General features: G+C 41.0%; 1 protein-coding gene across 1 annotated transcript in view; it reads right to left on the minus strand.

The window, feature by feature from the left end:
• Positions 1-787: 787 nt before the first annotated feature.
• The window catches only part of LOC147254203 (cGMP-inhibited 3',5'-cyclic phosphodiesterase 3A-like), a 50,917-nt gene continuing 25,475 nt past the window's right edge, over positions 788-26,229 (minus strand). The window contains exons 2-15 of the mRNA XM_086215790.1: positions 21,124-21,369; positions 17,341-17,486; positions 17,110-17,225; positions 16,693-16,936; positions 16,395-16,471; positions 15,790-15,986; positions 15,103-15,240; positions 14,658-14,769; positions 12,906-13,013; positions 11,977-12,176; positions 9,841-10,044; positions 8,712-8,873; positions 5,518-5,785; positions 788-5,029 (exon numbers count right to left, since the gene is read on the minus strand). Coding sequence (XP_086071916.1) covers positions 4,713-5,029; positions 5,518-5,785; positions 8,712-8,873; positions 9,841-10,044; positions 11,977-12,176; positions 12,906-13,013; positions 14,658-14,769; positions 15,103-15,240; positions 15,790-15,986; positions 16,395-16,471; positions 16,693-16,936; positions 17,110-17,225; positions 17,341-17,486; positions 21,124-21,369 — 2,535 coding nt within the window. The 3' untranslated portion in view covers positions 788-4,712. The remainder of the gene's footprint in view (positions 5,030-5,517; positions 5,786-8,711; positions 8,874-9,840; positions 10,045-11,976; positions 12,177-12,905; positions 13,014-14,657; positions 14,770-15,102; positions 15,241-15,789; positions 15,987-16,394; positions 16,472-16,692; positions 16,937-17,109; positions 17,226-17,340; positions 17,487-21,123; positions 21,370-26,229) is intronic.

Raw genomic sequence — 26,229 nt, forward strand, 5'->3', positions numbered from 1 at the left:
GGAGATGCTACTGGAAGACATTTGGTCCACAGAGGGTGCTGCTGCTTGTTGCATATGTTAGAAATACACTGCTGCCACTCGTTTTGGCACATTTTCAGGGCCCAGACACCATTTTATCTTTCCTTTTTTTCTCCTTGTTGCTAAGCAACATTCTCTGTCTTAGGAAAAAAATATCAACACTGGAGGTAACTTCACTTAAAATTAACACATTATTCAGAATTGAAGCTGGTAAAGAGGAAATCAGTTAAGATAATTTCAACAGTTTTTTTTTTCCTTATGCAATAATCTTGATAGAAAAATAATATGCAGTCTTTTGTGACCCATTTGCAGCCCTCGACTGAAACAAACAGTAAGCTCATACACAGACTTTCTTTATCAAAGTAAAAACAATCTACCATTGCACTCGAACAAGCATCATGGGCATTGAGTTGCACAGTTTAGCCCTCTTTTGCACAATGGGCATTTTGATAACAGTGCAATGGATACAGCTGAGGATTTAGATGGTATTAACCTTAGCAAAACTCTAATTGAGTTAAGTAGTTGGGTCACACTAGGGCAGGTTCAGCCTGTAAAAACAGTGTCTGCATACAAGTCTGTTTAACAGACTGATTAGCGTGTTTTTATCCAGCATGTGTGTATAATGTATTGAGCCTCATGACGAGTTGCATAAAGGGATTAAATCCAAGACGTTGTTTGTATTTCTATCATATGCTCCTCTCTTGCTGTCATGATATATCAGATTATTTTTTTTAAACAACCACCCCCCCCCCCCGGATATTTTCTCCCCCAGTTAACATTGTAATAATGGATCATTTTTGACTTGCTTCGCTTGAGAGGGTATGTGTAGCTGAGTTAATAAGAAGTGATGACATAAAAATGGAAGCACGTTTCTTTCCAGTAAAAGAAAAGAAAATATAACAACCTTAAAAATAAAAAAAACATTTTCCAAAGTTTTAATTATGAGATAAAAAGTCGTAAAAAAGGATTAGTTGCAGATATTATTTTTCATTTTATCATTTTGATTTTTGTCCCATAATTATGATTTACCATGGGAATATTTGTATTATCTTAGATCTTATTCATTTTGCAAAAGAGGTAAGATTTACTTTTTTTGTCTGTTGGATGGATTATGAAAAACTATCTAACCAATCTCTTGGGGTAGGATGGGTAGTTTCTTTTATTGTATCAAAATAATTATAAATCACATATATTTGCTTGTTTTTTTTTTTTTGCTAGCAGGATATCCCTAAAACTGATAGATTAACTGGATTATGATTAAATATGATGAACAGAGAGGGTTTTTTTTTTCCATTCTACTGGCATAAACAAGCTTCCATACATAAAGACATGCAGCGCATGATTAGCAATCCCTAGTGCTGCAGTACAAATCTCGGATAAATGCATCTCAGCGTTGAGGGGGATTTTGCATGTGCCTTATTTTAGCAATGGGAATTTGGAAACCAAATCACAGCTTTCTGTCTACCTGTTACATAGCTGGAGCAATACAGCTCAGTGTGACTTAAATGCTTCAACCAGGCCACAAAGCTACCAAGATTGAACATATCTAACACGTTTCCAGGTCAATCCCCCCCCGAGCCAGCTTAAGTCTAAGCAGCTATACTCCAAAAATACAAGCGCTGTCAAAATGCAAGAATGACTTTCAGTTGCATTCAGACATTCTGTGTGCAAATACCTGTTACAGATCAACAGACACCAAGTGTCCTTATATCTCAGGATATCAATCCACTATGTTGTCCTGCTGCTTTTCCAATCTTACACTAAGCCTAAATCCCTGTACCGCAGACAACGAGATAGTCACATGATTTTGAATCCAACCAAACTGGCATCTCTTCAAACAATCCAACTGAATCTGATGAACTATGAGCTGACCCTTCCTGAGCTGTTAAAAGTCAAATTTAAAGGTCTCTCCTTCCCCTTTGTCCTTTTCTTGACTAAGCCTCATTACTGAGTCCGGTCACCTTGTTCACACTTTCCCGTCACAGCAAATCTGTTTCTCCAGGGCATCAAAGAAGAGCGACGACACAACCTGGTAGGCTACACACTACAGTCTGTCCAGAATGAGCTGATTTCAATGAAACCTGCCTGCAGTCAACGGCACATGTGGCCAAAAAAGTTCATCAACTCAAATGTGTTCCTTTAAAATCAAAAGGAGATGCAGCATGCAGATGTTTTCAGTAATCTTTAGTTTCTACACAGAGGTTTCATTTCTTTTTTACTTGTTCCTAATGAGGGTTTACTAATGCAACATGATCTGATTTCCTTTATACAGGTGAAATACCACCGTACAGTGTCACAGAGAATAACCCAGCATCTGAGATTCTCCTCTGCTTGTGTAAGACATGTCCACTCTTTTAGTTTAGATTGTTCAATGTGAGTTAGGCCACTTTCACAAACCAGACTTTAGATCAATAAAATGAACATACAGCATCTAGCTCGCTTTTTTTAATCTTCGCTGTACCAAAAGTGCTTTACAGAGTTCCCTCATTCACCCATTCTCACACAAACAGACACACGCACACGCACACGCACACACAGACACAGACACAGACACAGACACACACACACACACACACACACACACACACACACAATCATACACAGATGGCACAGGCTGCCATTTAAGTTGCCGACTAGCTCACCAGGAACAACTGACTTACTTGAAGCCCTGACATGCTTGAGATAGGTCAATGAGGCGCTCAATGCTTTGTAAGTCTAAGGAAAAACCCCTGTGTGTGTGTGTGTGTGTGTGTGCGTGCGCGCGTTTGTGTCAGTCTGTCTAGTTTTTGTTTTGTTTTCATATGTTTTTCTTGGGTGATCTGGAGTAGTGAGTCAGCTCTGGCCTTGGCCACAATGACTTACTGGATTACTTTCTGAAAACCATGGCCTACATATTAGTCTAACCATTATATTGCACAGAAGCAGGTACTATTTTAATTACGTAATATTGAAAAATTAAAGCAATTCTTCACTCAGAAACTGTATTTTGTCTTTCAAGTACTCATGAATAGGTACCTTGAACTCACAAAGATTTCTTTAAATCATTTCTTTGTGAAACCAGAATGCAGAAAGAGCCAGCCACCGTATTTTTAGCTTGTAGCAACTACAAAAACTTTCCAAAAATGTAAATCTACAAAACTCTCAAACTCATCATCAGGTACAATTTACATCTTCTTCATCCACCCATTATAATCCACAAAGACTAAAACAAACAAATTAGCATGTCTCTGGTCGGTGCTTGTTCACAGCATCTCCAGACTGGAAGTGTTAACTGAGCATCCGGATGGACGAAAAAGACATGGATGATGCTGGACGCTGAGTTTGTACACAGACACGTTTAGACAGGGTTGCGGTGCTATTAGCCTCAAGCTAAATTAACATGGCCGTCTCTTTCTGCATTCTTGAATCACACACAAGTAATGCACCAGGAAAAATAGTATTTGTGAGATCAAGACACTCATTTGTGAGTACTTAAAAAGGCACAATACACTTTTTTTGGTGAGACATTGTTTTTAAAAAAACAAGCTGGGAAGAAACATATTATGTATCAAAAATGTCACATTAGTTTGAATGTAATAAGTCAAAAGCCCTGCTGTGTTGTGGTGTGGGAACCAGAGGGATGCTGACACAGAGAGCAGGCAAAATTAAATCAAGTTGTATACAGAACATAACATGATCAATAACCTTGCTTCCCTTGTGGTTCCTTTGCGATGCACAAAGAGAACGAGTCTCTGATGACATCAGTGTGTCCATCTCCCAGCACAGAAAGACAATTGAGGCAGTGGAAATGAAAAGAACAAGGACACTGCAAGTCCCTTTGTCATTTTTCTCTACAAGTGTCTGCCTTCCTGAGGTGTGGCTTTGAAATGTTTAGGTGTCTGAAATATAAACCAGGAGAAAACATGCAACTAAAGACAATCATTGTTAGACACGAACAAAACTTTGTTTTGCATGTTTTTCCTTGAGCAAGAATAAAGCTTTCAGAGCAACAGGGTTCTTTGTTAAACTTCCTATTTTGTTCCAAGAATGGAATGTGTTCCTCCTATAATGTTATGTGTGTCTGTGCAAGTGTGTGTCTGCAGTGTACTACAACTGGCTCTTGTTTCCGTCTTCCTCTGAAATCCACAAGGCCGAGCCTCAGTGGATACAGCCTTTTCCCTGGCTTTCATCCCATTGTCTTCACGGAGAAAGGGCTTGTTGCACATCCTCAACAGGCTCCGCTGTGCACTGCAAGCATGGGAGCAACAAGAAGAACAGGAGGGCGTGGGACAGTGTGTTACACACTGGTGGAGGGACTCTGTGAATCATCATGGTCGTGCCCCTACAGCAGAATGGGAAGCTTAGGTTGGGACAGGGCACCAGATCCAGACTATTATACTACCATAACTACTACTAGTACTACTACTACCACTAATACTACAAAAAATGTTAATTTCTTTTTCAGCTCCTTCTTGTTCTACTTCTGGTCACCTCCAGTGCGCTTCTCGCTCTTCTACCCTCGTTTGATGCACTGGGCATGCATCCTCCCTGTCCTTAACCCTGTTTTTATTAGGCACATATTACCCAAAACATCTTCTACAGTGTTGTGTCAAAGTGATGTGCTGGCTACCATATCAAGATTTTAGTTAGGAAAGTAACAAACATTTTTAGACAATGTTCAGACTCTTATTTAGAGGAGGTCGAAGTTCATACTATCACTCTGGTTCCTCCTCTTTTTCCCCTGAAGTCTCTGATTGTGGAAGAGTTTCCTCGTCTTCTATTGCCGGCACCTCTTCCCTTTCATCAAGGCAGTCAGTCAACTCCTCCTCTTTGCTTGCTTGATCCTCCTCTTCCTCGTGAATGGCTGTGATCGGGTCAGTGGGGCTGCCGATGCAGTTGGCCTCCTCTTTCTGGGCCTCCTCCTGGACTTCTGCTGCAATGACTCTTTTCCACATTTCATGGTTCTCCAGAAGATGCTGTGTGATTTGGCAGAACACTTTCCTCCTGCTATCCTTCCTTTTTGCTTGGCTCTCTGTACAACACCAGTCCAGGAAAAACATCATGGACACAGTTAGAGAAGCCGCGCTATTTTGTGGACATTACTTTTACTGTATTTTTACACGGTTGGTCTCCTTTTTTTTCCCCTCTTTGTGCCTTTTGGCGTATAAAATAACGGAAACCACACAGAGTGACGTAAAAGATGGACACAGTGTTTAGAAATGATTAAAATGAACACAGTGTCAGGGGCGATGTGACAATACATTATATGTGTACATTAAAATAGATCAATCAAATCCATGTGCGTCCATGATCCTGTAATTAAAACGACAGTCGGTTTGCATGCAGAGCAGCTGACATGTCTGGAAAATACTAGTGACGTAAACAGCAGGAGAACACTGAGTATCCTGCTTAATATCTCCTCGGAAAACACGCGAGTGCACACACACACACTGAGCTGGTGGAGCAGATAAATCAAGATGCAACAATGTAACTGCACCGATAATCAAGAGGTTTACATACGTGAGGTGTCAGAACTCGTAGATTCATCTTCTTCTTCCATATCTTCCTCTTCTTCCTCTGTATCGTGACCCTCCTTTACATCTTCTGGCTCGTCTTGTCCCTCAGGGGCGTCCACCCAACGTCCTGGCATGAGAGCAGCTGAGTCATAGGAGGAGCACAGAGGTCCCACTATATGAGTGATGAAAGACTCCTGCAGTTTAGCGAGCTGTGGAGCAGAGCGGTCCATGAATGGGCTGATGGGAAGGCCCAGGCTGGCTTCCTCGTCACCCTAGAAAGGTCCACGCATAACAAATACTTCATGTTAGGTGGACACACACAAAAACAGTAGAAATGTAACCTTTACCTTTGAGAGAGCAATTTCCTCAACTGTCTGCTTTTTTTGTTAAATCCAAAATGGTAGAGGATAAAGAGGAGATTAAACCAATTTCCTTTTCTGTCTAGTTGAAAGTCATTATCATAATAGAAAAAAAAAACTATTTAAGCAGATCGTTATGTTTATTTATGCTTTCATTCATTCAGCCTTTTTTGTTGCTTGTTTCTAAGAACATGGCACAATTACTCCTTTTCCAATGGTCAAACATGCAACTAAATTGAATTTTATAATCACTGACAGAACGAAAGGTTAAAGCCTGCAGATCAATTTCATTTCAAAAACAAAATCTTTCACTTATTTTAAATGTAAGGAAAAAAAAACAAAAAACAAAAAAATACACATTTCATAAAATAAAAATAAAATAATGTTTCATCAACTGTTTTTGAATGTATTTCCCTCCAGGCTTCATAAAAACAATTTTCAATGTAATGAAGGAAAGCACGGAATTATATGAAAAATATTGACATTACAAAATGCAAGCACTCAACATTTTACAATCATTTCAGGCTTTCACATAGAAGTGAAGCTCCCCTGAAAGTAGGCCAACAAGTCCATAAATAGACAAACATCCTTTCAAACTTTACGGCTGATTTTTTTTGGCATCAGTTAGGACTGTCACGACACTGCAATTTGGAAACATTTATCGTGGCCTAAAGACTATCTTATCATCCATCCATCCATCCATCCATCCATTTTCTTCCACTTATCCTGTTAAGGGTCATGAGAGGCTGGAGCCTATCCCAGCAGCCTTTGGGCAAGAGGCGGGGTTAACCCTGGATGGGTCACCAGTCCATCACAGGGCCAACACATAGAGACAGACAACCATTCACACTCACAGCCACACCTACGGTCAATTTAGAGTGTCAATCAGCCTCGTCCCCACTTGATGTCTTTGGACTGTGGGAGGAAGCTGGAGTACCAGAGAGAACCCACACAGAAACAGGGAGAACATGGAGACTCCACACAGAAAGATCCCGTGCCCGAGCCGGGGCTTAAGCCCAGAACTTTCTTGCTGTGAGGGGAAAGGTCGAACTACTGCACCAACGTGCCACCGACTATCTTATCACAATATCTATAATAATAACAATAATGATTCTAATAAAAAGAATAATTCCATCGTATTTAGATTTCCCTATATTTCGGTGAATTAATTACCCTCAGTATTGGCGCATGGGTGATGGTGGCTACAGTCTGTGTATTTCATTTCATTAGTCTGAGCGACCATCCTTGACCACAGCATGTGCTGAGCTTATGCGCACTTTCCACACCAGATCAGATGTATGAAACCACAGATGCTGAAGGACTCATCTGTATGAGAGACTTGAAACAAGGCCAGCTGAATAGAAAGCAAAGTGGAGCCATGCTGTTCCGTCCTCGTCCTCAGAATGCTTGTTATTCATGCCTTTCCTCTATTTTGTTATTTTCAGCCGAAAAGGTGGAGATATGATGGGCATATATGAATGATCTAAGATGGATGGAATCTCATGTCTGGATCTCATTCTTGATGTTACTGTATTTCTCCACACAAAGATAAAAGCCATCAGTTACTATAAAATTCACCACTTTCAAAACACACTGTTGCCCAGAAAAATAAAAAAGAATGGTGGAATAAATATTTTTATTTTATTATTTCATCTCCAGTATTAAATTTACTTTAGGGGATTTTTTTTAAAGAATCACTTATAGCTCAAAGTGGATGTAGTTTGCGTTTCATTGTGTCTGATTAGGGTTCTTTCATATATCGTGACGGCCGTATACTGCTTTCTGATGTCAGGGATTTCAAAGCAGTTCAGCAGGAGGACAGAGGGGCAAGTGTTCCTATTGCTATGGCAACATGCAACCTGGATGCGTCAGTACACTGCACTAATGATTCATAAAAGGGATTTGTGTGTGTGTGTGTGTGTGTGTGTGTGTGTGTACTGTAAATAAAGTAAGTAAGGCAGACAGAGTAGCAGTCAGAGTGAGAGTTTTTTTTTTCTTATTAACATCTGAATATTAAAATGGTGTGATGCAGAATAGAATATGAGTTCAAGGGTGCATGTGGTGTGTATGCGGTGTGGTGTCTATTTCTAAGATACTCAATAAACGCTGTCAAATATGATTTACGTGGGTCTTCTGCCTCTCTTCTGAGGGGGCAAACACAGTCACCTTTAGTCTCCCACCTACTCTTGGCTCAATGGACATACATAATTCTGCGACGAGCTAATAAAGTAGACAACATACCAATCGGTCGGGGGATATCTCCTTCAGAAATCAGCACTGTCCTGATTGCAGATTTGTTGTTACTGCATAATGTTCTTTTCTTTGAATACAGGTTAAAAGAAGATAAACTAAAAAGAAGCTGATTATGAGTTTGCTGATTGCCTGAGGGACTGTATGTAATAAGCCTTAACATTTGCCATCAAATACATAAATCGTTCATTTAGAATAATTGATACTTTCTAGGAAAAACACCATTCTACCCGTCAGTCTTACATTAGTGCCTCTACTCCCTACCTGCCGTTGCTAGGCAGGTAATGATACGTCTCTGGCTAACCAGATGTTATCTCCATCACTTAGGCTCTGTTCTTCCTGAGTCGACCAATCAGAGACATTGTTGGTTAACAGCAGGATTTGTTGCCAGGAGTCAGTCTACGCATAAATTAATATGCAGGTCGCTGCACTACTTCTGATCAGGGAACACTGATAACTTCATGAGGAAAGTAAAGAAATATATAAAAAAGCAACAATTCAAAATGTTATACATTACTCAGGGTAATCTCTAAATTACAAATAAAACACCTTTTTGAGGGGTTCCTCAAGATTATAATGTCCAACATACTTGTTCATAGAACTCGTTGACAATCCCCTCAGTCCACTGCAAGTGTAGCTCCTTACACTTCAGCGGTCCGTTGACGTCAGCCAGCTTGATGCACATCTGACACACCAGCATTCGGTCATTTTCATTAGTCCAGTCAATACTGGAGACTCCTTCATCTCCCACCTGGGAAGATTTGTAAGGGAGGTTCATGAGATTTGTGAAAACTTGACTGACAACCAGGAAGTTTTATCACAACAACAGAGGACATGTTCAACTAAAGCCCCCTTATTACGTGTAGATCTCTGCCAATCTCAAGTGCATCAAGGAAAAACATACAGAAACACCTCATGCTGAATATTCTTATAGAAACTGACAAATGCTGACCCGCTTTCTTATCAAAATATTTCTGTCTTTTCAGTACACCTTGTCATAAATATAAATGTTATAAAGAGCAGCAACAACGTCTTTGTATACATTACTTGCATACAAAATATCACAAAAAAATAGTTTAAAAGAATAAGGTATGTGAAAATAAGAGTAAGATTGACAAAAAACGTTGAGCAAATACCAAAGACATCAACAGTCTTCAGCTGGATTTAGAGGTTGCCATGGCGATAGACCCGAGCGCTGCGCTCAAGGTCGAAATTATTTCAACTTTGACCTCAGTTGCTGCTGACCTTTCAAAACCCAACCAGCGAGATAACTGCTTTGACCAGAAGTGAAACATGCCAGCAGGGGAAGTGCTGATAGAGAGCATTAGAACAAAAACTCATTGTTTGGGTTTCAGCGTTCCACGACTGTACACATCATGGTCTCAGCAGGAATGATGTCAAACCAGGTGTGTGAATAGATGTAGAGTTGACAAATTTGTCATCATCTACAGCAAAAGGTAGATGAGGCAGAGCCCTGCTTTGCCTCTTCACCATGTTTCCCTCCATGGGAGCAGCTGGAGGTTAGTCACAGAGAAATGTGTGTGAAAACATTTCAGTATGTTTTGAAATGTGGCTATAAGAATGAATTCAAGCCCATGATGTGACATCGAAATGATAATTCAGGTGCAATTCTTCATTGTTGCGCCATCCAGCAAACATCCAAATACAATTTGCTAAAATGATTGCAATTCGGTGACATTTGGTCACTTTTTGTTTACCTTCGCATTAAATTCGGCTAAGAAGTCAAAATGCTTTTTCAGGTCGGTGGCCAGGATGGCTTCAATGACAAGGAAGCGGAAACGCTTGAACTCCACGTGTTCGAGGTTGACCAGGAAGTTATACTCAGGACGAGACATGAAGAGATTCCACGCTGAAGCTGCATGGTGGTTCTCCAGGACCGAACGGTCATTGTATAGAAGAGCCTGCATTGGTGAACAAAGAAAAGAATGTGGGAAGAACACTCAAACTCAGTCTTAGGTTCTAAACCTAACAGCTTTAACAGCAGACTTGACAGTGTTAGGTCTACAACTGACCGTTTCACGCATTCTGCCATTGGAATGGACACATTTCTCTCTCAGGAAAGTATTACTCAAATACTTCAATTCAAAGCAATGGTTGTGCTTGTTTTCATTGCTATTCTTCAAATTATAGTTATACAGTTTACAGAAGATACTTTTACGACAACTTAAGGACAGAGGCAAAAACAAAACAGGCAAAATCAAACCAAAAAATAAGAGAAAAAAAACTCAAGATCTTAACATTGCATGTATAAAAAACAAAGAGAAAATGAGAAAAATCAATATCAACATGAATGAGTAGCTCTCTGATGACGAACATATGAATAAAAGACTGAGTAATATTCGTACTGACAATAGCTAAATAGAAGAAAAATCTAACATGCAATAGTGACAAAGAAAGAAATAATACAGAAAGAAGAAAATGGGTCTGGTCAACAGAGGCTGGTTGCTACAAAACTGAACATAACAGTTCAAAAAAACTCATTCAGCGGAATTCAAAACCATAGATAAACAGATATGCACGGTATAATGGATTTTCATACCATGGTGTCGTACTACTGTGAATGAACCTAAAGTTGGGAGTTTGTATAGGATTTGCCTTCTAAGAACTGTTTATACTTTGAGCACTTGTGCAGCCATGAAAGATTTTCTTTTGCACCCTTTTGCACTTTTTTTTTTTTCCTGCATAAGCAAACGATATGCGAATGCATCTGCAAACATGTTTAATGCTATGCTAGTTGTGTGCTGACATTCCTGCATGGGTGGGGGGCCTTTGGGGTGTTGCGGGTGAGAGGCGGCAGTTATGGACCGGCCGGGTGGACACCTTGTCAGACACTTAGCTGGACCTCCTCACAGGTAGGTTTTAGTCTTGTGCTTTCCTCCATCTCCACCAACAGAAGCCCACACTAGTCTCTGTCTGGTGCCTTCTGTCTCGCTCATGGCCTACATGTCACACAGTTAGTCACAGACACCTGAGAAGTAACACAGCGGTACCTTTCCAGAGCCAACCATGTTGCCTTGCAGGGGTGATTCTTCCCACTAGGACATGTAACTATACAAGTATTCTAGAGCAACGCACCATCGGGCACAGCCACGGAGCTGCTGTGGCGCGGTCACACCCTCATGCTTTCATGAGTCATGAATCATCACCTGAAATGTGCAGTACTGACTTTAAAGAAAACCTCCCACCAGTTCACGCAGCTGGTCGCCCAGCTGGTGTGAGGTGACCAATATTTCTGTTGAACAGTGAGCCGGGAACCATCATGTGTTCCCAGCGCCAGGGCCAATGGCTTTTATCTCTGAGCTGTATCAGACACAGCACCCAAAAAGTATATTGGCTGGTTTGGCATAGCTATAACCTAACTATGTCCATGTATGCAGACTACAGCTTCGCCCTTTTATCCCAGAAACAACAACTCTTAGGGGGTAAAATAGAACGTGTCATAGTGTACCTCCGGAGTTGACAGCAGACTACAAGTATAGGTGCAGTCTGAGCCTCAGACCTCCTGCTTCAACGGCATTAGCTGGAGAAAATGCTGTTCTAGGAGCAGAGCTCAGGTCACAGTGTAATTATAATTACATCTAAGCTGCTGTGCTCCTGTTTTAGTCCGCTTTACTGTATAATGCTGCTACATACACGCGCGCACGCTCATTAGGTTTTTCCAAAGCAGAAATGTGAGAACATACTCTCTGCTATTGTTGGGAATGCTTTGTTGGGAGATTTTCACTCAGTTCATTATTGTTTTCTTCCAGGTTCACGAACGGTTTAATTATGGAAGGGGACTCTTTAACTATGTAACTAGTGATTTCTTCAGCTACAATCCAACACTGATTTACCTGTGGTGCACTGGTTGCTACTAGAAAGGCATTGGTTCTCCCTGGATGGTCATAATCATGCATGGCAGCAGCTACATACAAGGCCATTAGCTCCAGGCCAGGGATGAGGCCAGACAAGGAGCCGTAGCCTTCCTCCGGCGCAGAGTTCATCTTGGACACCAGGAAGCCTGTAGCACCTGGTGTTATGCCGTTCTCAGAGTCTACGGGCAGAAAGACAGATGCTTCTCTTAGAATGATGCTATCTATTGTAGAATGAGTTATAACATTATTAAAAACAACCCAAAAAAAGGAGAGAGGGTGAAATTACAGGAGCACAGAACATTCAAAAGATATGCAAAAAAAAGTGAAAAAAAGATGGATGTGTGGTACTTTGTAAAGGTAAATAAGACAACAGAATTAAAAACAATGGATGATTATGTAATTCTATTAAACTGGTCCACTGTGAAATCTGAGAACAGAAAGTAAAGTTTAGTGAGGATTTCTTGAAACTTCTGCAACAATCCATCCACACTTTGGGGCATCGGGTCATTTTTGTGTTTTAAAATATAATACATGATACAATAACTACACAAAGCTATAATTACAGTTCAAATCTTCTGTTAAAAAATGAAATATATACATACAAACGATATTTCTCCATATGCTCATTTTGTGTTTGCTGTTTGTTGAGTGTGTTCCAACTCATTCTGTGACTCACTGGCAGTTTGTTTTGTCCGTCTCTCTGAACACATGACACTGGTATGACTGTACTGACTCACGTGTTATAACCCTGCTGAACTTCAATGTTGAATTCAGACATAACGAGGTTGTACAATAATAACATAAGTCATCTATTTACAACATGAATGGTTTGCACCCGGAAACATTCATACTGGTTTGCTGAGGAGTCAATGAACTTGAGGATTCGTTGTGTACTAAAACTTGCTCACCAGTGTGGATACCGTTCTCAGTCAGCAGCGTGGGCAGGCCTGGCACGGGCTGAGTGGTGAGGTACCAAACAGCATGCAGCACGTCAGTGGCATGGATCCTGTTGTGATCTGATGAGAGTAAAATAAACTGCTAACTCAAAGCAGAGTAGGGCAGTAAAACCACAGTGCACCATCTCATACTTGCTGCTACTCAGACCGAGCAGGTTTGAACGTTGTGACCTTCCACACAGAAATCGGACATGCCGAAGTCATGGTTTCTGCGAACGGATCGAAACAGTCTCAAATGCAGTAATTGGCAGATGAATGAGAAGATGAGAAGAGGCTAGTTACTTGTCATGGAGAGGGAGCAGTCCAGTTATTTCTACATCATACCAAAGTTTAGCCTATTTATAAAAGAGGATTTACAACCAGGGACTGCAGTGCTACTGATTTGGACTGTTATTAAATCAAAAATATTAAATTATTACAGCTCTAATTTAGGCATTATACAAGATCAAATTTCAAATGTCTCTCTTGTAAGAGAATGGTATAATCTACATTCAGTCTCTCCTATTACAAGAATACCATGCTGAAGCAGGGGAGGAGTGTACATATAATGATTAAAAATAATTTCATGGTGATTGAATACAGTTAAAGCAAATGTGGAATATCCCATCCATCCATCCATCCATGCATTTTCGTACACTTTTCCAGTTAAGGGTGGTGGAGGGGGCTGGAGCCTATTCAGGGTGAGAGGCGGGGTTCACCCTGGACAGGTCACCAGTCCATCACAGGACCAACACATATAGACAGACAACCATTCACACTCACAGCCACACCTACGGTCAATTTAGAGTATCAATCAGCCTCGTCCCCTCTTGATGTCTTTGGACTGTGGGAGGATGCTGGAGTACCAGAGAGAACCCACACAGGAACAGGGAGAACATGGAGACTCCACACAGAGCCGAGACTTGAACCCGGAACCTTCTTGCTGTGAGGCGACAGTGCTGACCACTGCACCACCGTGCTGCACTTCTTAAAACCGATCTCTGTTTTGTTTTGGTTGTTTTTTTTAACATATGGGAGACTATTGTCCAAATTGTCTATATATATATATATATATATGTATATATGTATATATATATATATATATGTGTGTGTGTGTGTGTATATATATATATATATATATATATATATATATATATATATATATATATATATATATATACACACACACACACACACACACACACATATATACATATATATATACATATATATGTGTATATATATGTATATATGTATATATATGTGTATATATATATATACATATATATACATATATATATATATACACACACACACACACACACACACATATATACATATATATATACATATATATGTGTATATATATGTATATATGTATATATATGTGTATATATATATATACATATATATACATATATATATATATATATATATATATATATAGCCTACAACCATATGTCATATGTCAGAAAATTCATGTATGAAATCAATGAGATTGACAGGATATGGTTCTCTTTTGATGTTTCATACTATAATGTCATTAACTGGAAAGATATTCCATGTAGCCAGACAGCTGAAGCTGGTGAAGCAGAGAGCAGCACTGTGACTGGAGTTTTATTTCTCTGAAAAGGAAATACATCCATCTGGTGGCAGATGAAAGCAATGCCGGCAGAACAGTTTTCACAAGAACAATTTGTCAAGCATGTGGAACCTTCTACTCACAAGGGATGTCTCTGTATCCGTTCTCTAAAGCGTGAAAGTAGTTCATGAACTCTTGTACAGGAATCCTGAAGGTCTCAAACAGACCCGTGTCTTCAAAGAGCCTGTAGGAAACCTAAAGAGATCAAATGAGGTGTCATACTCTCCTCAGCAGGGGATTCGATGTTTAGTCACGCCCGATAAGAACCATCCAACCTTTTTTTGATTAGTTTCTCAAATAATTTATTTAAGTGACCCAGAGAAACCCAATGCTGTTGTTATAGTAGGTATTCCAACCTAGAAGCATGTTTTAGCAGATACAAATTTTGACATTGCCGATTCGTGCTTCTCTGGTATGTTTGCATGTACAGATTTGATTTTTCAGGTCGTGTTCATCTTATTTGTTTGCATCTTGTTAGGTTATTTTTCATATGAGTCTGACATTTCTGTCTTAATCAGTCTTCTTCACCTGGCTGAGGATGCAACCTGTTTTGCCATGTGTCTTCTCCATTAGATTAAAAATTGGAAAGTTCCAGTTGTTGAGTTGACTTATGAGAGGCTCCAGGCCCGGCATCACGAGAGGCTCCGGGGCCAAGATCACCTTGTCCTGTGGGTTCAAGGCAGAAATACAGAGGGGAAATAGCAGAAGTCAAAGACAGTTTATACTTTAATTAGCTGACAATAAAAATCACAGAAGAAATTCAATTTTTTCAATAAATGTCATATGTGATGAGGGTTTCTGAAGTATTAAATCTTGAGTTCTCAGATGGGTATTTAGGTCTGTTTATGTTCCATGATTTGTCAGTGTGTCCAAGCTGTCAAAAACAGAAAAATCTTGGTTCAAAGTGATGTGAGAAGTTTTTACTGAAATTATCCTATTTGCTGCTGTCGCTATGAGAAGTCCAGTGTTCTTACTGACTATTAATACCCCCCAAAAAGAAAATCTCATGTTTAATTAGTGTTTTACACATTTTCTACTAAACAGCCCCATCACACACAAAACCAAGGTACAACTTGTTATTTTCTGATATCTACTGTAATGACCGCTAAGGAAAGAAGCAGTTAAGATCTTTTGCAGATGAAATTTGAGGCTTAAAAAAAATGAAACTGAATATAATGTTCCCTTAAACATTTCTAAACCTGTGAATTTGCCAACCTCAGGCGATGGCAGGAGCGGGTGCAGAACAATGCCCTCTGCTGGATACTCCCTGCAACCTTCCCTTGCTTCAGGTGGCTTCTTGCCTCCTTCTCCCTCCTCTTCATTCTGTGCAAAGTCACTGCTGTCACTGTGGTTGGTCTCATAGGTGCTGTCGTAGGTGCTGTCATAGTCTGATGAGGCTACTGCACGCTCATCTGAGGGGAAACAATACATGTTAGAAACAAAGAATTTGACTAAAGGGTCATGTTTGTATTCTTTAACCTGTTTGCCCATATGTTTGGGTAGAAATGATTATAATCACTCAACTATTGAGTGAAAAATTCCTTCAGCAGTATTGACTGATTACATCTGAACGAGCTCCAGGCAGCTAACCAGTCCATGCGAAGGGCAAAAGAGGAACACAGAGGCTGAAGTGTAACCCGTCTTGATTAGTATTTAGATTTGTAGTGTTTCTGCGATCTGTATAAAAAAAAGTTAGAAAAACTTGGCCATCATTCTGTTTTCTTCGCTTTTTTTTTTGATTGGGCGGTCTTGCTGCTGGAGGAGCGTTCAGAATACCAAACAGAACCTGAGATGCTTGCGGGAGGAGAGCTGCTGTTTACCTGGGTGGGTTATTCTGTCGCCTTTGTCGACAGATTCCACCCCGTGGTTTAGTCGATTGTTGAACGGCCTGCCACAGCTGGTGGGAAGAAGGCAGAGATGAATGCTGGACTGCCCTGATCATTCTCTCTCATCTGATAACCAAAACAGCTCCTGTCCTCTCAGTGACTTATTTCCCTCATTTCCATGCAAATAGACACTCAAGACACAAACGCTTCTGAAGCCTTGTTCTAACATTTGTGGATTTTATGGTATTTTTAGAACTGTTATGAAAAATTATTCTTGTGGCATGTTGCGTACCTGCCACAGAGTGAAGGAGGCCGCCAGTGAGGGGTGGTAGAGCTTGGAGCACTCTGGCTGTGAGTTAAGGCTCTGTGGTGGCTCTTGGGGGCCACAGAGCCAGATGTCCGCTCTGTTAGGGGCCCGGCCAACTCAGGAAGCTGCACAGGACATGTCTTGATGGTGGGGCTGGAGACGGGAGTACCCTGGACAGGAGGTGACGGGCATGGAGAGCCCAGAGGTGAGATGTTTGAGGGGGGGAAACCTGGAGAGGAAGTTAAGAGTTTATGTGCAGTTATGACTCACATGATTCATAAAAAATTTGTAAAGATCAACTCTGAATAATCTAGTTTGTAACTCATCAAAGTTTTACTCAACATACTGAGCTCATTGTACACTTTAAATGAGATCCATCTTTGTTGTGATTTTTGCACCCACCGGGTCTTCCCAGTGGTTTGCTGTAGAGGTGGTTCGAGGTGACGGAGGCAGCACAGGAAGCAGACATGGAGCGGCTCTTTGAGATGGTTGTCATCACCGAGTTCTTCCATGATTCACTAGATGGATGCCAGGAAACAGTTTAGATAAATTAATCACTGTAACCTTAAACCGTGTGTGTGTGTGTGTGTGTGTGTGTGTGTGTGTGTGTGTGTGTGTGTAATGAGCCAGTACCTGTCTGGGGTGTGTTTGATGCTGGCTGAGCGGTCTCTGCGTACGGGGCCTGGCTCGATGGTGGGTAGCCCAGTGGCCGAGGTGGTGGTGGTCCAGGTGGATGAGATTCTCCTCAGCAATCCCGGAGGAAGGCTCCGTCTTAGCCGCTGGGAGTGAAGACATGTTAAATATATTTTAAAAAAAGAGTTTCTTATAACTTACTTCACATACTTTTTAAATACTTTGCGGTGTATTTTCACACATTATACTGTATTAAGTGAATGTCCATTTCACAGTGCTGCATGTCTACACACCTCTGGAACCCTGTCAGGACCCCTGGATCTACACTGTCAGGTATTACAGGAACATCTGCAAGGTCTTTCCTCAGTTGCTCAAACTCCACCCTTGTATTATTGTTATGACTACAGCGCATTACTTCAGTGATCCAGGTCATGATATAGCAACATGATATATGAGGGGAAACTGGTTCAAGAACCTCAAGCGTTGGACCTCTAATAAATCACCACGGCTCTTTTCCTCCTCTTCCTCATATATTCCCCAGTAAGCAACATTCTCTCTCGTGTGCATTTGAATTGGTCTGGTTATCTGCTCTTTTGGGAAAAAGTAGCTTTCAAATACAAAAAGAAAAGAATAAAAAGAATAAGTAGTGAACAGTATTACATGACTTACTTGCCGTGGCAGAGCACCAAATTCCAGTCTTCTCAAGATTAAACTTCTAATCATGTCGTATCACAATAATCCAATTTTTTTTTTAAATCACATTTTCTCAGTGAGAGTAAAAAGGTGCAAAGATTCAGAAACTCAATAAAAAACAAAAATAAGAAGAAAGGAAGGTCTGTATTAATCGAAACATGTTTATGGATTTTAAATTAATAAATAGAGCATTTGTTTGAGGCTTATTTTCTCCCCAGTAAAATACAGACATCACGTGTGAAAGTTGCCATACTGCTTCCTAAAGCCATCCATCCATCCATCCATCCATTTTCTACTTCTTATCCTGTTAAGGGTCGTGGGGGGGCTGGAGCCTATCCCAGCAGCCTTCAGGCGAGAGGCGGGGTTCACCCTGGACAGGTCACCAGTCCATCACAGGACCAACACATAGAGACAGACAACCATTCACACTCACACCTACGGTCAATTTAGAGTATCAATCAGCCTCGTCCCCTCTTGATGTCTTTGGACTGTGGGAGGAAGCTGGAGTACCAGAGAGAACCCACACAGGAACAGGGAGAACATGGAGACTCACACTGAAAGATCCTGTGCCCGAGCCAGGACTCAAACCCAGAACCTTCTTGCTGTGTGGTGACAGTGCTGACCACTGCACCGCCGTGCCACCCCTCTAAAAACCAATGCCTGTTTTGTTTTTTTTAACATATGGGAGACTAAATGTTTGACATGCTTGTTCCCCCTGCAGTGTTAATCTATCCAGTGTGATAAATGTTGTTGTAAAGCCATGAGCTAAACTCAGTTATTTGTCAGTTTGCATCTTTGCAGTCTGTGTATCTCTCTCTTTCTCTCTCTCTCTCTCTTTCTCTCTCTCTCTCTCTCTCTCTCTCTCTCTCTCTCTCTCACACACACACACACACACACACACACACACACACACACACACACAAGCACTGCTCTGTGGTATATTTCGCTCCCAGAGAGAGGAAAATCAAATCAAAAAGTTCTTTAATAGTGAGCGAGGGAACATAAGAGGAAGGAAGATTCAGTTATATAGAAACAAAAGGGGGAGTCGGAGAGTAAGAGATGGTGGTAATCGATCATCGTGAGCATCACAGCTGATTGTGTTGCAAAAAAGAATTCAGATTAAGTGCAGATCTGAAAAGTCTGCAGTGTAACACCATGTGTCAATATTCACAACGGTGAGCCAACATGATGTCTATTGCGATACATCGGGCATTCTGAGATTTATATTAAAACTGAAAAAATGTATTCTTAAAGACTATTTTTTTAGTATCAATTTAGTCTTCCAGACTGAAAGCAGAGCAAGATGGTTATGTGAACTCCTGCAACTTTTAATGACCCAGATTTTAATGTTACAAGAGGCACGCAATAGACGTCAGGAACCAGGATTTACAGCCATCTGGTTTACCTTCTGTCTGTAAGACTAAACTGAGGGCTAAAAAAAAGTCTTCAATTTGGTAAGTATACATTAGTTTATAAGAACCAGTATCATTTTATACTATAGTGCAAATTGATGTGATTCAATGTCAATTCATATATTTTGTATATTCATCCTCTTTGTGCAACCTAACAGGCTCGTAAAAAGTGACATTAGCTTTAGCTCCAAATAAGCAGCCAGAACTGCATGAGGTGAATCACAGGAAATGAAAAACGGAGCTACGAGCAAAACTCAGTGGTACCTACTGTATGCTAACAAGGTGCTTTCAATCTGATAAAATCCTGAGTGACTAAAGAAATGCACCTCAACAACGTTTCACATGACTTTTACGTAACTGTCATTTACGTTCTTGGTCCAGAGCCATCCAACGAGGACGCACCACTGAGCTGAATCACCAACTTTAACTCATCGCCACATGCAGAGCCACAAATCCCCAGTGAGTAAAAATGAGGCAGCATCTCATTGAGTTCCACAACATGGCTCTAGCATTTGAGTGCAGTCAGGCGGTTTTAAAGCTGCTAGTCACTTTCCTGGTAGGCGATCCTGCATTGCATCACATGCTTTATTTGGTTTCCTTGCCCCCTTAAGTGCCTGCATACATTTTGAAGCACTGGCCTTGTAAAACATTAAAAAGTCCCATGGAAGCCTGTGCATCATTGTTAGCTGCTTTACAGCTCCATGGCATGCAGGCCAAGAGGGAAGAAATGGGGTTGATGTATGCGGGGTGAGGTACACTTGGGTATATGAGCATGTGTGCACGTGTATTGAAACATACTGCAACAAACTGCAGAAATAAAACTGGCAGAGCTGATTCAGCAACTCGTCCTCCAAGGTTTTGCTCCACACAATAAAGTTAAGGTGTCTTGGGGGAGAAGCAGATTCTTATTAGTTTGCTCACATAGGTTTTGAATTGATTTTCCTAGCTGTGCTAATAGCCACTGTTTTTCTACACTTTTTTTTTTTATTACACAGAAGCGAAAAACTATTTTCATTATATTGTAAACCTGAACCGGTACTTCACAAAAAAAGTGGTTTTTGCCTTTCGAGTACTTGCAAATAGGGGTCTTGAGCTTATGTTCCCCTTCTGCAACACTTCTTTGTGACTCAAGAATGCAGAAGGAGACGGCCACAAATATTTAGCGTGGAGCTAATGGTGACTGCGGGCACACAACAGCCAGAGCTACAAAACAACAGCAAAATTACCCCCAAAAATGTTCAGCTGAATGCACCATCCAGTCATGTGACCATGAACGGGGGTGATACTGGACAGGGTTATAGTTTTTTGTTTTTAGCTCCAAGCATTAGTGAAATATTGAGCATATATTGGAATTATGGCATATTTCACATTTGAGAGTTTTTAAATGGACATTTTTGGACAGTTTTAGTCCCCATCAGCACAATATCTATGTATCACTAACTCTGTCTGAGCTCTGGAGTCACAAAGAAAAAACCACATCATAAGCAACATACTGCTTTTAAAGCTTAAAAAAGCTTAAAATTTGTCCTAATTTTTCATCATGACACCCCTTTGTTGTGATGTCTCTAGCGACCTCTGAATTACTCTAGTTAGCATAGCCACGGTTTCATGTTCATAAATGCTTATCAATGTATGTTTGGAATCTCAAATGCAACAGCAATGACAAAAAAGTGCTCACCTTTGGGATGGCCAGTCTCTCAGCTTTTTCGGGCCCGTCCTCAGAGTCGGAGCAGGTGTGTGTGACGGCGGGGATGTGAGGCCGGTGGAGCGGCTGGAGGCTTATCTGGGTGCTGAGGAGGCTGCTGACGGCCTTCAGAGAGCTGCAGGTGTTAGGGGGCAGCGAGGGGTCTGCCAGCAGGTCTGAGATCAAACCATGGGCCTCCCCCATCACCGCGATGTCCACCACCACACTGGTGCCCGATGACTACAGATGAGAAAACAGGAAACAGAGGAAACCGAGGAAAATATAAAATGAAATAAAATATACTATAATACAGAGATACGAACCTAAACATTCCCTAAACTATTACAATAAATGAATAATCCGTATGTCAAATACCGATGTAAAAATCTGATCAGAGAAGCCTCAGATTTGGCTTTAGAGGAGAATTATAGCTGTAGACTACATTGGGATGTGTTCATGTAAAAGTGTGTAAGCGGTGTTATCAGAGAAATTAGATATCCTACATCCGACAACACACCCCAGTCCCTGTCCCACCTCCTCCTGTCTAGATCCAGGAGTCACTAATTCAATATATTGACTGACAAGCCAAAATACTCATCTATGTCAAAGGTCAACCATGTGTGGGTTCAGTAATGGATTTTTCGTTGATGTCAACACATGCTAAACAGCTCTTCTTTAGCTTATAATCAATGTTCTCTCTCTCTCTCTCTCTCTCTCTCTCTCTCTCTCTCTCTCTCACACACACACACACACACACACAAATACAGAGAAGATAACTTCTAATAATTATAACAAAAGAACCAAAGCATTTGTGTGATGTTGATAATAATGAGTAGTTTCTATTGCTCATTGATCTACGTATCATCACTTCACACCTGATTTAGAACCAAAAGCTGAGACTGGGAACTCAGGCAAGGAGTAGAGAACTCAGCGTCCATAAATATTCTCTCATACTAACCAAACAATTGAGTAAACTAGACACAGTAGACATTGTGAATGAGTGGTGAGGTAAAGCAGGCCTTTTTTGGAAGGAAATACCAACAAATCCTGCATGACCTCACACCCACAACCACAACTCATTTCCATCGATCTGCAATCTGCTAAACATGCCCTCTGGATGACTTCTGTGTGAAGATAATCATGGAATATTTACCATAAATATGCAATATCATAAATGGAGGATGACCACAGAAAACTGAATAAATAAAGTGAACTGAAAAAGGTTAACTTTACTTTGGATTATAAAACAATGCATATTTTTTCATACACTACCAATTTGTCCAAAAACAAGATTTCATACATCTCATTGCTGCTAGCCTCTGCGCAATTTCAACTCATATCAAACACAATGAAATATGAAAATGATCTGTTCATTTAGCACACACGATCACAACTTCAGCAGGTAATAGTAACCAGTAACTAGAGGGCACGCAGAGATTCACACTGCTCCAGATGTTTTCTTCTCTTTCACTCCTGCATCTTTCTATCCTCCACACTGGCAGCAGCATGAAGCAAACAAGCTTACGTGATCCATCCATATCCCAACTTTCATCTTTCTGCTCCCACCACCACCACCCTCGAGGCTATGGCTTCTTTTCACTTCCCTCACTCTAGTATAGTGATGTCGTTCACAACTTTTTGTGACTGCTACTGTACTTCTGTCTGGAATTAAGTGAATTAAAAGTTAAGAGAAAGTTTTGTGTGTGTGTGTGTGTGTGTGTGTGTGTGTGTGTGTGTGTGTGTGTGTGTGTGCGCGCGCGCGCGCGCGAGCGGTGGTGAGGGTAACACCAGCAAACCCTCCCACTCTGTCTTCAAACAAAGTGACAGTCGATTCTCATAATTCAACTCCTAAAACAGATTGCGTTAGCTCTTCAAACATGTTGGAGCTCAGGTTTGTGAGGTGATGAGTAAATGCGTCGAGGATCATGCAGGGAGATTGTTTCCTGGAAGAGTGTGTGTGTGTGTGTATGTGTGCGTGTGGGAGTGTGCATGTGTCACCTCAACCTGAACAAAACCCATTAGACCACTCCAGAGCTTTATGACATCCTGCTATTGTGACATTCACCCATTACCTGGCAGTAATGGACTCTGTTCAGCTAATGTCAGGGAGTGATTGAGTGAGATAGAGGGAGCATGTGTGTGTGTGTGTGTGTGTGTGTGTGTGTGTTAGTGTGTGTGCGTGCGTGTGCACTTGTGCTATCTTTGTGAGATCCAACCTGAGTTTCAGACCTTGAGGAGTGAGGGCATCTGGAAAAGTGAGGATATTTGAAATGGCTAAATCAAGGTTAAGGCTTGGTTTTTAGCTTTCGGATCGACTTCTCATTTAACTCTTCTATTATTTGCCATGTATGTGAAAACATTTGCAAGAGCATTCAGTGTGTCATGTGTAAGCACTTGAACAGATTACTGTGTTGGTAAAGACACAGCGGTGAGGCAAAGCCAGGGAGAAGGTTATTGATTCCTCCAAGCATAAAGGCCCCACAGGAGACAGCATGGGGAGCGACAGTCAATGAGTAAATCAACATTGGACCACACACACACACACACACACACACACACACACACACACACACACACACACACACACACACACACACACACACATACAGATAAGTGAATACACACATACATGGACGTGCATGTTCCAGAACTGCCCCTAGAGATACATTGGTCAGGCTTTCAGGGTAATACAGTACATGCTTCACACAGAATGATGGCTCATAATCCGCAAACGAATGCGGCGCACTGTAACGGAAGACAATATTAAACTCTGGCCTGCGATGGTGTACGCTGATAAATCAAATAAAATCAGCGCACATCAATCTCCTAAGAATAGAAGGACAGATTTGGATCACTAGTCAGGCTGCGTAACAACTTTATAAATCAACATCCGATGAGGGTGTGGCATTCAGGCCGACGCACTGGGGACATGACATTTATGACACAAATAATACCACTGGCTGAAGCTTCAGTCTCAACAAAACTGAGGTAACAGTTTAGCCACCAACAATGATACTAAATTTACTTTTATTTACCACATATTAGAACTGCAATCAGTAATCATTACCATCATCGATAAGCCTGCCGATCAAGTAGTATCAGAATTTCCGTCAATAGGCTGATATTTTACAACTGATTTGCGACAACATTTACTGAGATAGAAACGAGTTTTTGATGATATTCACATTTCGAACATATTGAAAAGCACACAGAAACATTTTGAATTTGAAAAGGCCACATGTTTCTTTTCCAGAAGAACTAACAGCTAATAAGGGTTTCTTTCTCCAAACATTTGAGAGAGCTCTTAGATAGTTTATGCATTTTTGTTTCCTCATCACTGTTGATGGGTAAAGACGGAGAGCTTTGAGCAAAACTTACTGGCATAATTTAAAAATTAAGAATTTGGTCTTTAAAATCTCAAGAAAATGTGAAAATCATCACTGTTTCCCAGAGTCCAGACTGATTTATTCAGTTTGTTTCTTCTGTCTGACCAACACCCTGAAACACAAACACTCTTCATTTTCTGTAATAAAAACCAAATTGTTCTACTTAAGACTCTGGAAGCAGGTTATGTTAAAAAAAAAGTTATAAAAAAAGACTAAAATGGTTAATTAAACATCAAAGTAGTTGAAGATTCATTTTCGATCAAATGACAAATTGAGTAATTGGTTTATTGTTGTAGCTCTACCACACGGAGAAAAACGTAGCCTAATGGGAGCATTTCTGTCTGTCTCTCTCTCTCTCTCTCTCTCTCTCTCTCTCTCACACACACACACACACACACACACACACACACACACACACACACACACACTGCAAATATGGCTATTCCCTCTGAGATGCATGCTTTCATTATCACAGACTTGTACACTACCATCAAGCTTTCAGATCCAATTCCACTGACACATGGAAGATAATACCACCAAACTAAATTTGGCTGCGAGGGGTGAAAAATGGTGATTCCCTATTCTCTCTTTGCCTCTTTCTCCTATATGTTTCCTCCTATTTCAGTTTTCCCACTATACCCCCCCATCCCCCGATCTTCTCCTGAGAGATAGCGAGGAGATATGTAGTCAGATCAGGCATAAAGGCAGATGGCAAAAGCAGAGCGAGATAAAGAGAGAGAGAGAGAGAGAGAGAGAGAGAGAGAAAGTGATAGACAGACGAAGAGAGGAGATGAGTCCACAGGCAGGCCATGGCCAGTCAAGTGAAAAAGAGAACAGTTCACTCTTGCAGGCCAGCTGAGCTCCTCCACAGTATCATCCACAATAACTGTACATACAATACTAGTGGCGGGCTGCCACTGTTTTACTGTAGTGCAAAATGGTTAAACACACACAGAAAGCTTTCACGTCTCCCTCAACTTTGAGAAAGAGTCCTGAAGCAGACTGACGCCTACCAGGGGCCAAGCTCATGTTCAAGATGGAGAATTGCACAGTTGCCCTCCAACCAATAATGACTGGGGGAGTATTTGTTTTTAGAGGCAAAGTGAGGTGAGTGAGACTATCATGATTGTCATTTTGCAATAATTCATCTTTGTTTTAAAGTGATTCTTCCCCCAAATATCAAGTGCAAGATGATGAAACCACGGACAGTCTTCTGATGGCATGATGTAGATAATCCACTTTAAATGACATGCAGCTCAACAAATAATGGCCATTAAAGAACAACAGAGAATCTCTCAGCAGCAGCTTCCCTCATCTGCTCATGAACTCACAGACTCACAAACGCGTAACTGACCTAAAAACTCGGCTGTATCAAGAAGCTTAATTTAGGCATCGCTTCAAGATGTCCTATTTAAACCACCTCATCATTACTGACTAAATGGCTTTCCTTTTTCTCCGTGCGTGCGCGTGCACATACACGCACGCACGCACGCGCACACACACACACACACACACACACACACACACACGTGCACAAAGCACAAAGCACATGCACATGCACATCTACTGTCCAGTTCTCCAGCTCACCCAACCTGTTTAACAGGACGAGGATTCTCCTGCTGGCGTCCCATGATACTTGCTGAGTGCCTCCTTTGCATTATTGGGTCTGATCCCAAACTGTTAAACCCTATCTCACGATGACAGTTCTTATTGA

The sequence above is a fragment of the Aulostomus chinensis genome, chromosome 10, assembly GCF_037954235.1.
Source record: "Aulostomus chinensis isolate RoL2024-O1b breed Wild chromosome 10, RoL_Achi_v1.0, whole genome shotgun sequence".
Classification (NCBI taxonomy): Eukaryota; Metazoa; Chordata; class Actinopteri; order Syngnathiformes; family Aulostomidae; genus Aulostomus; species Aulostomus chinensis.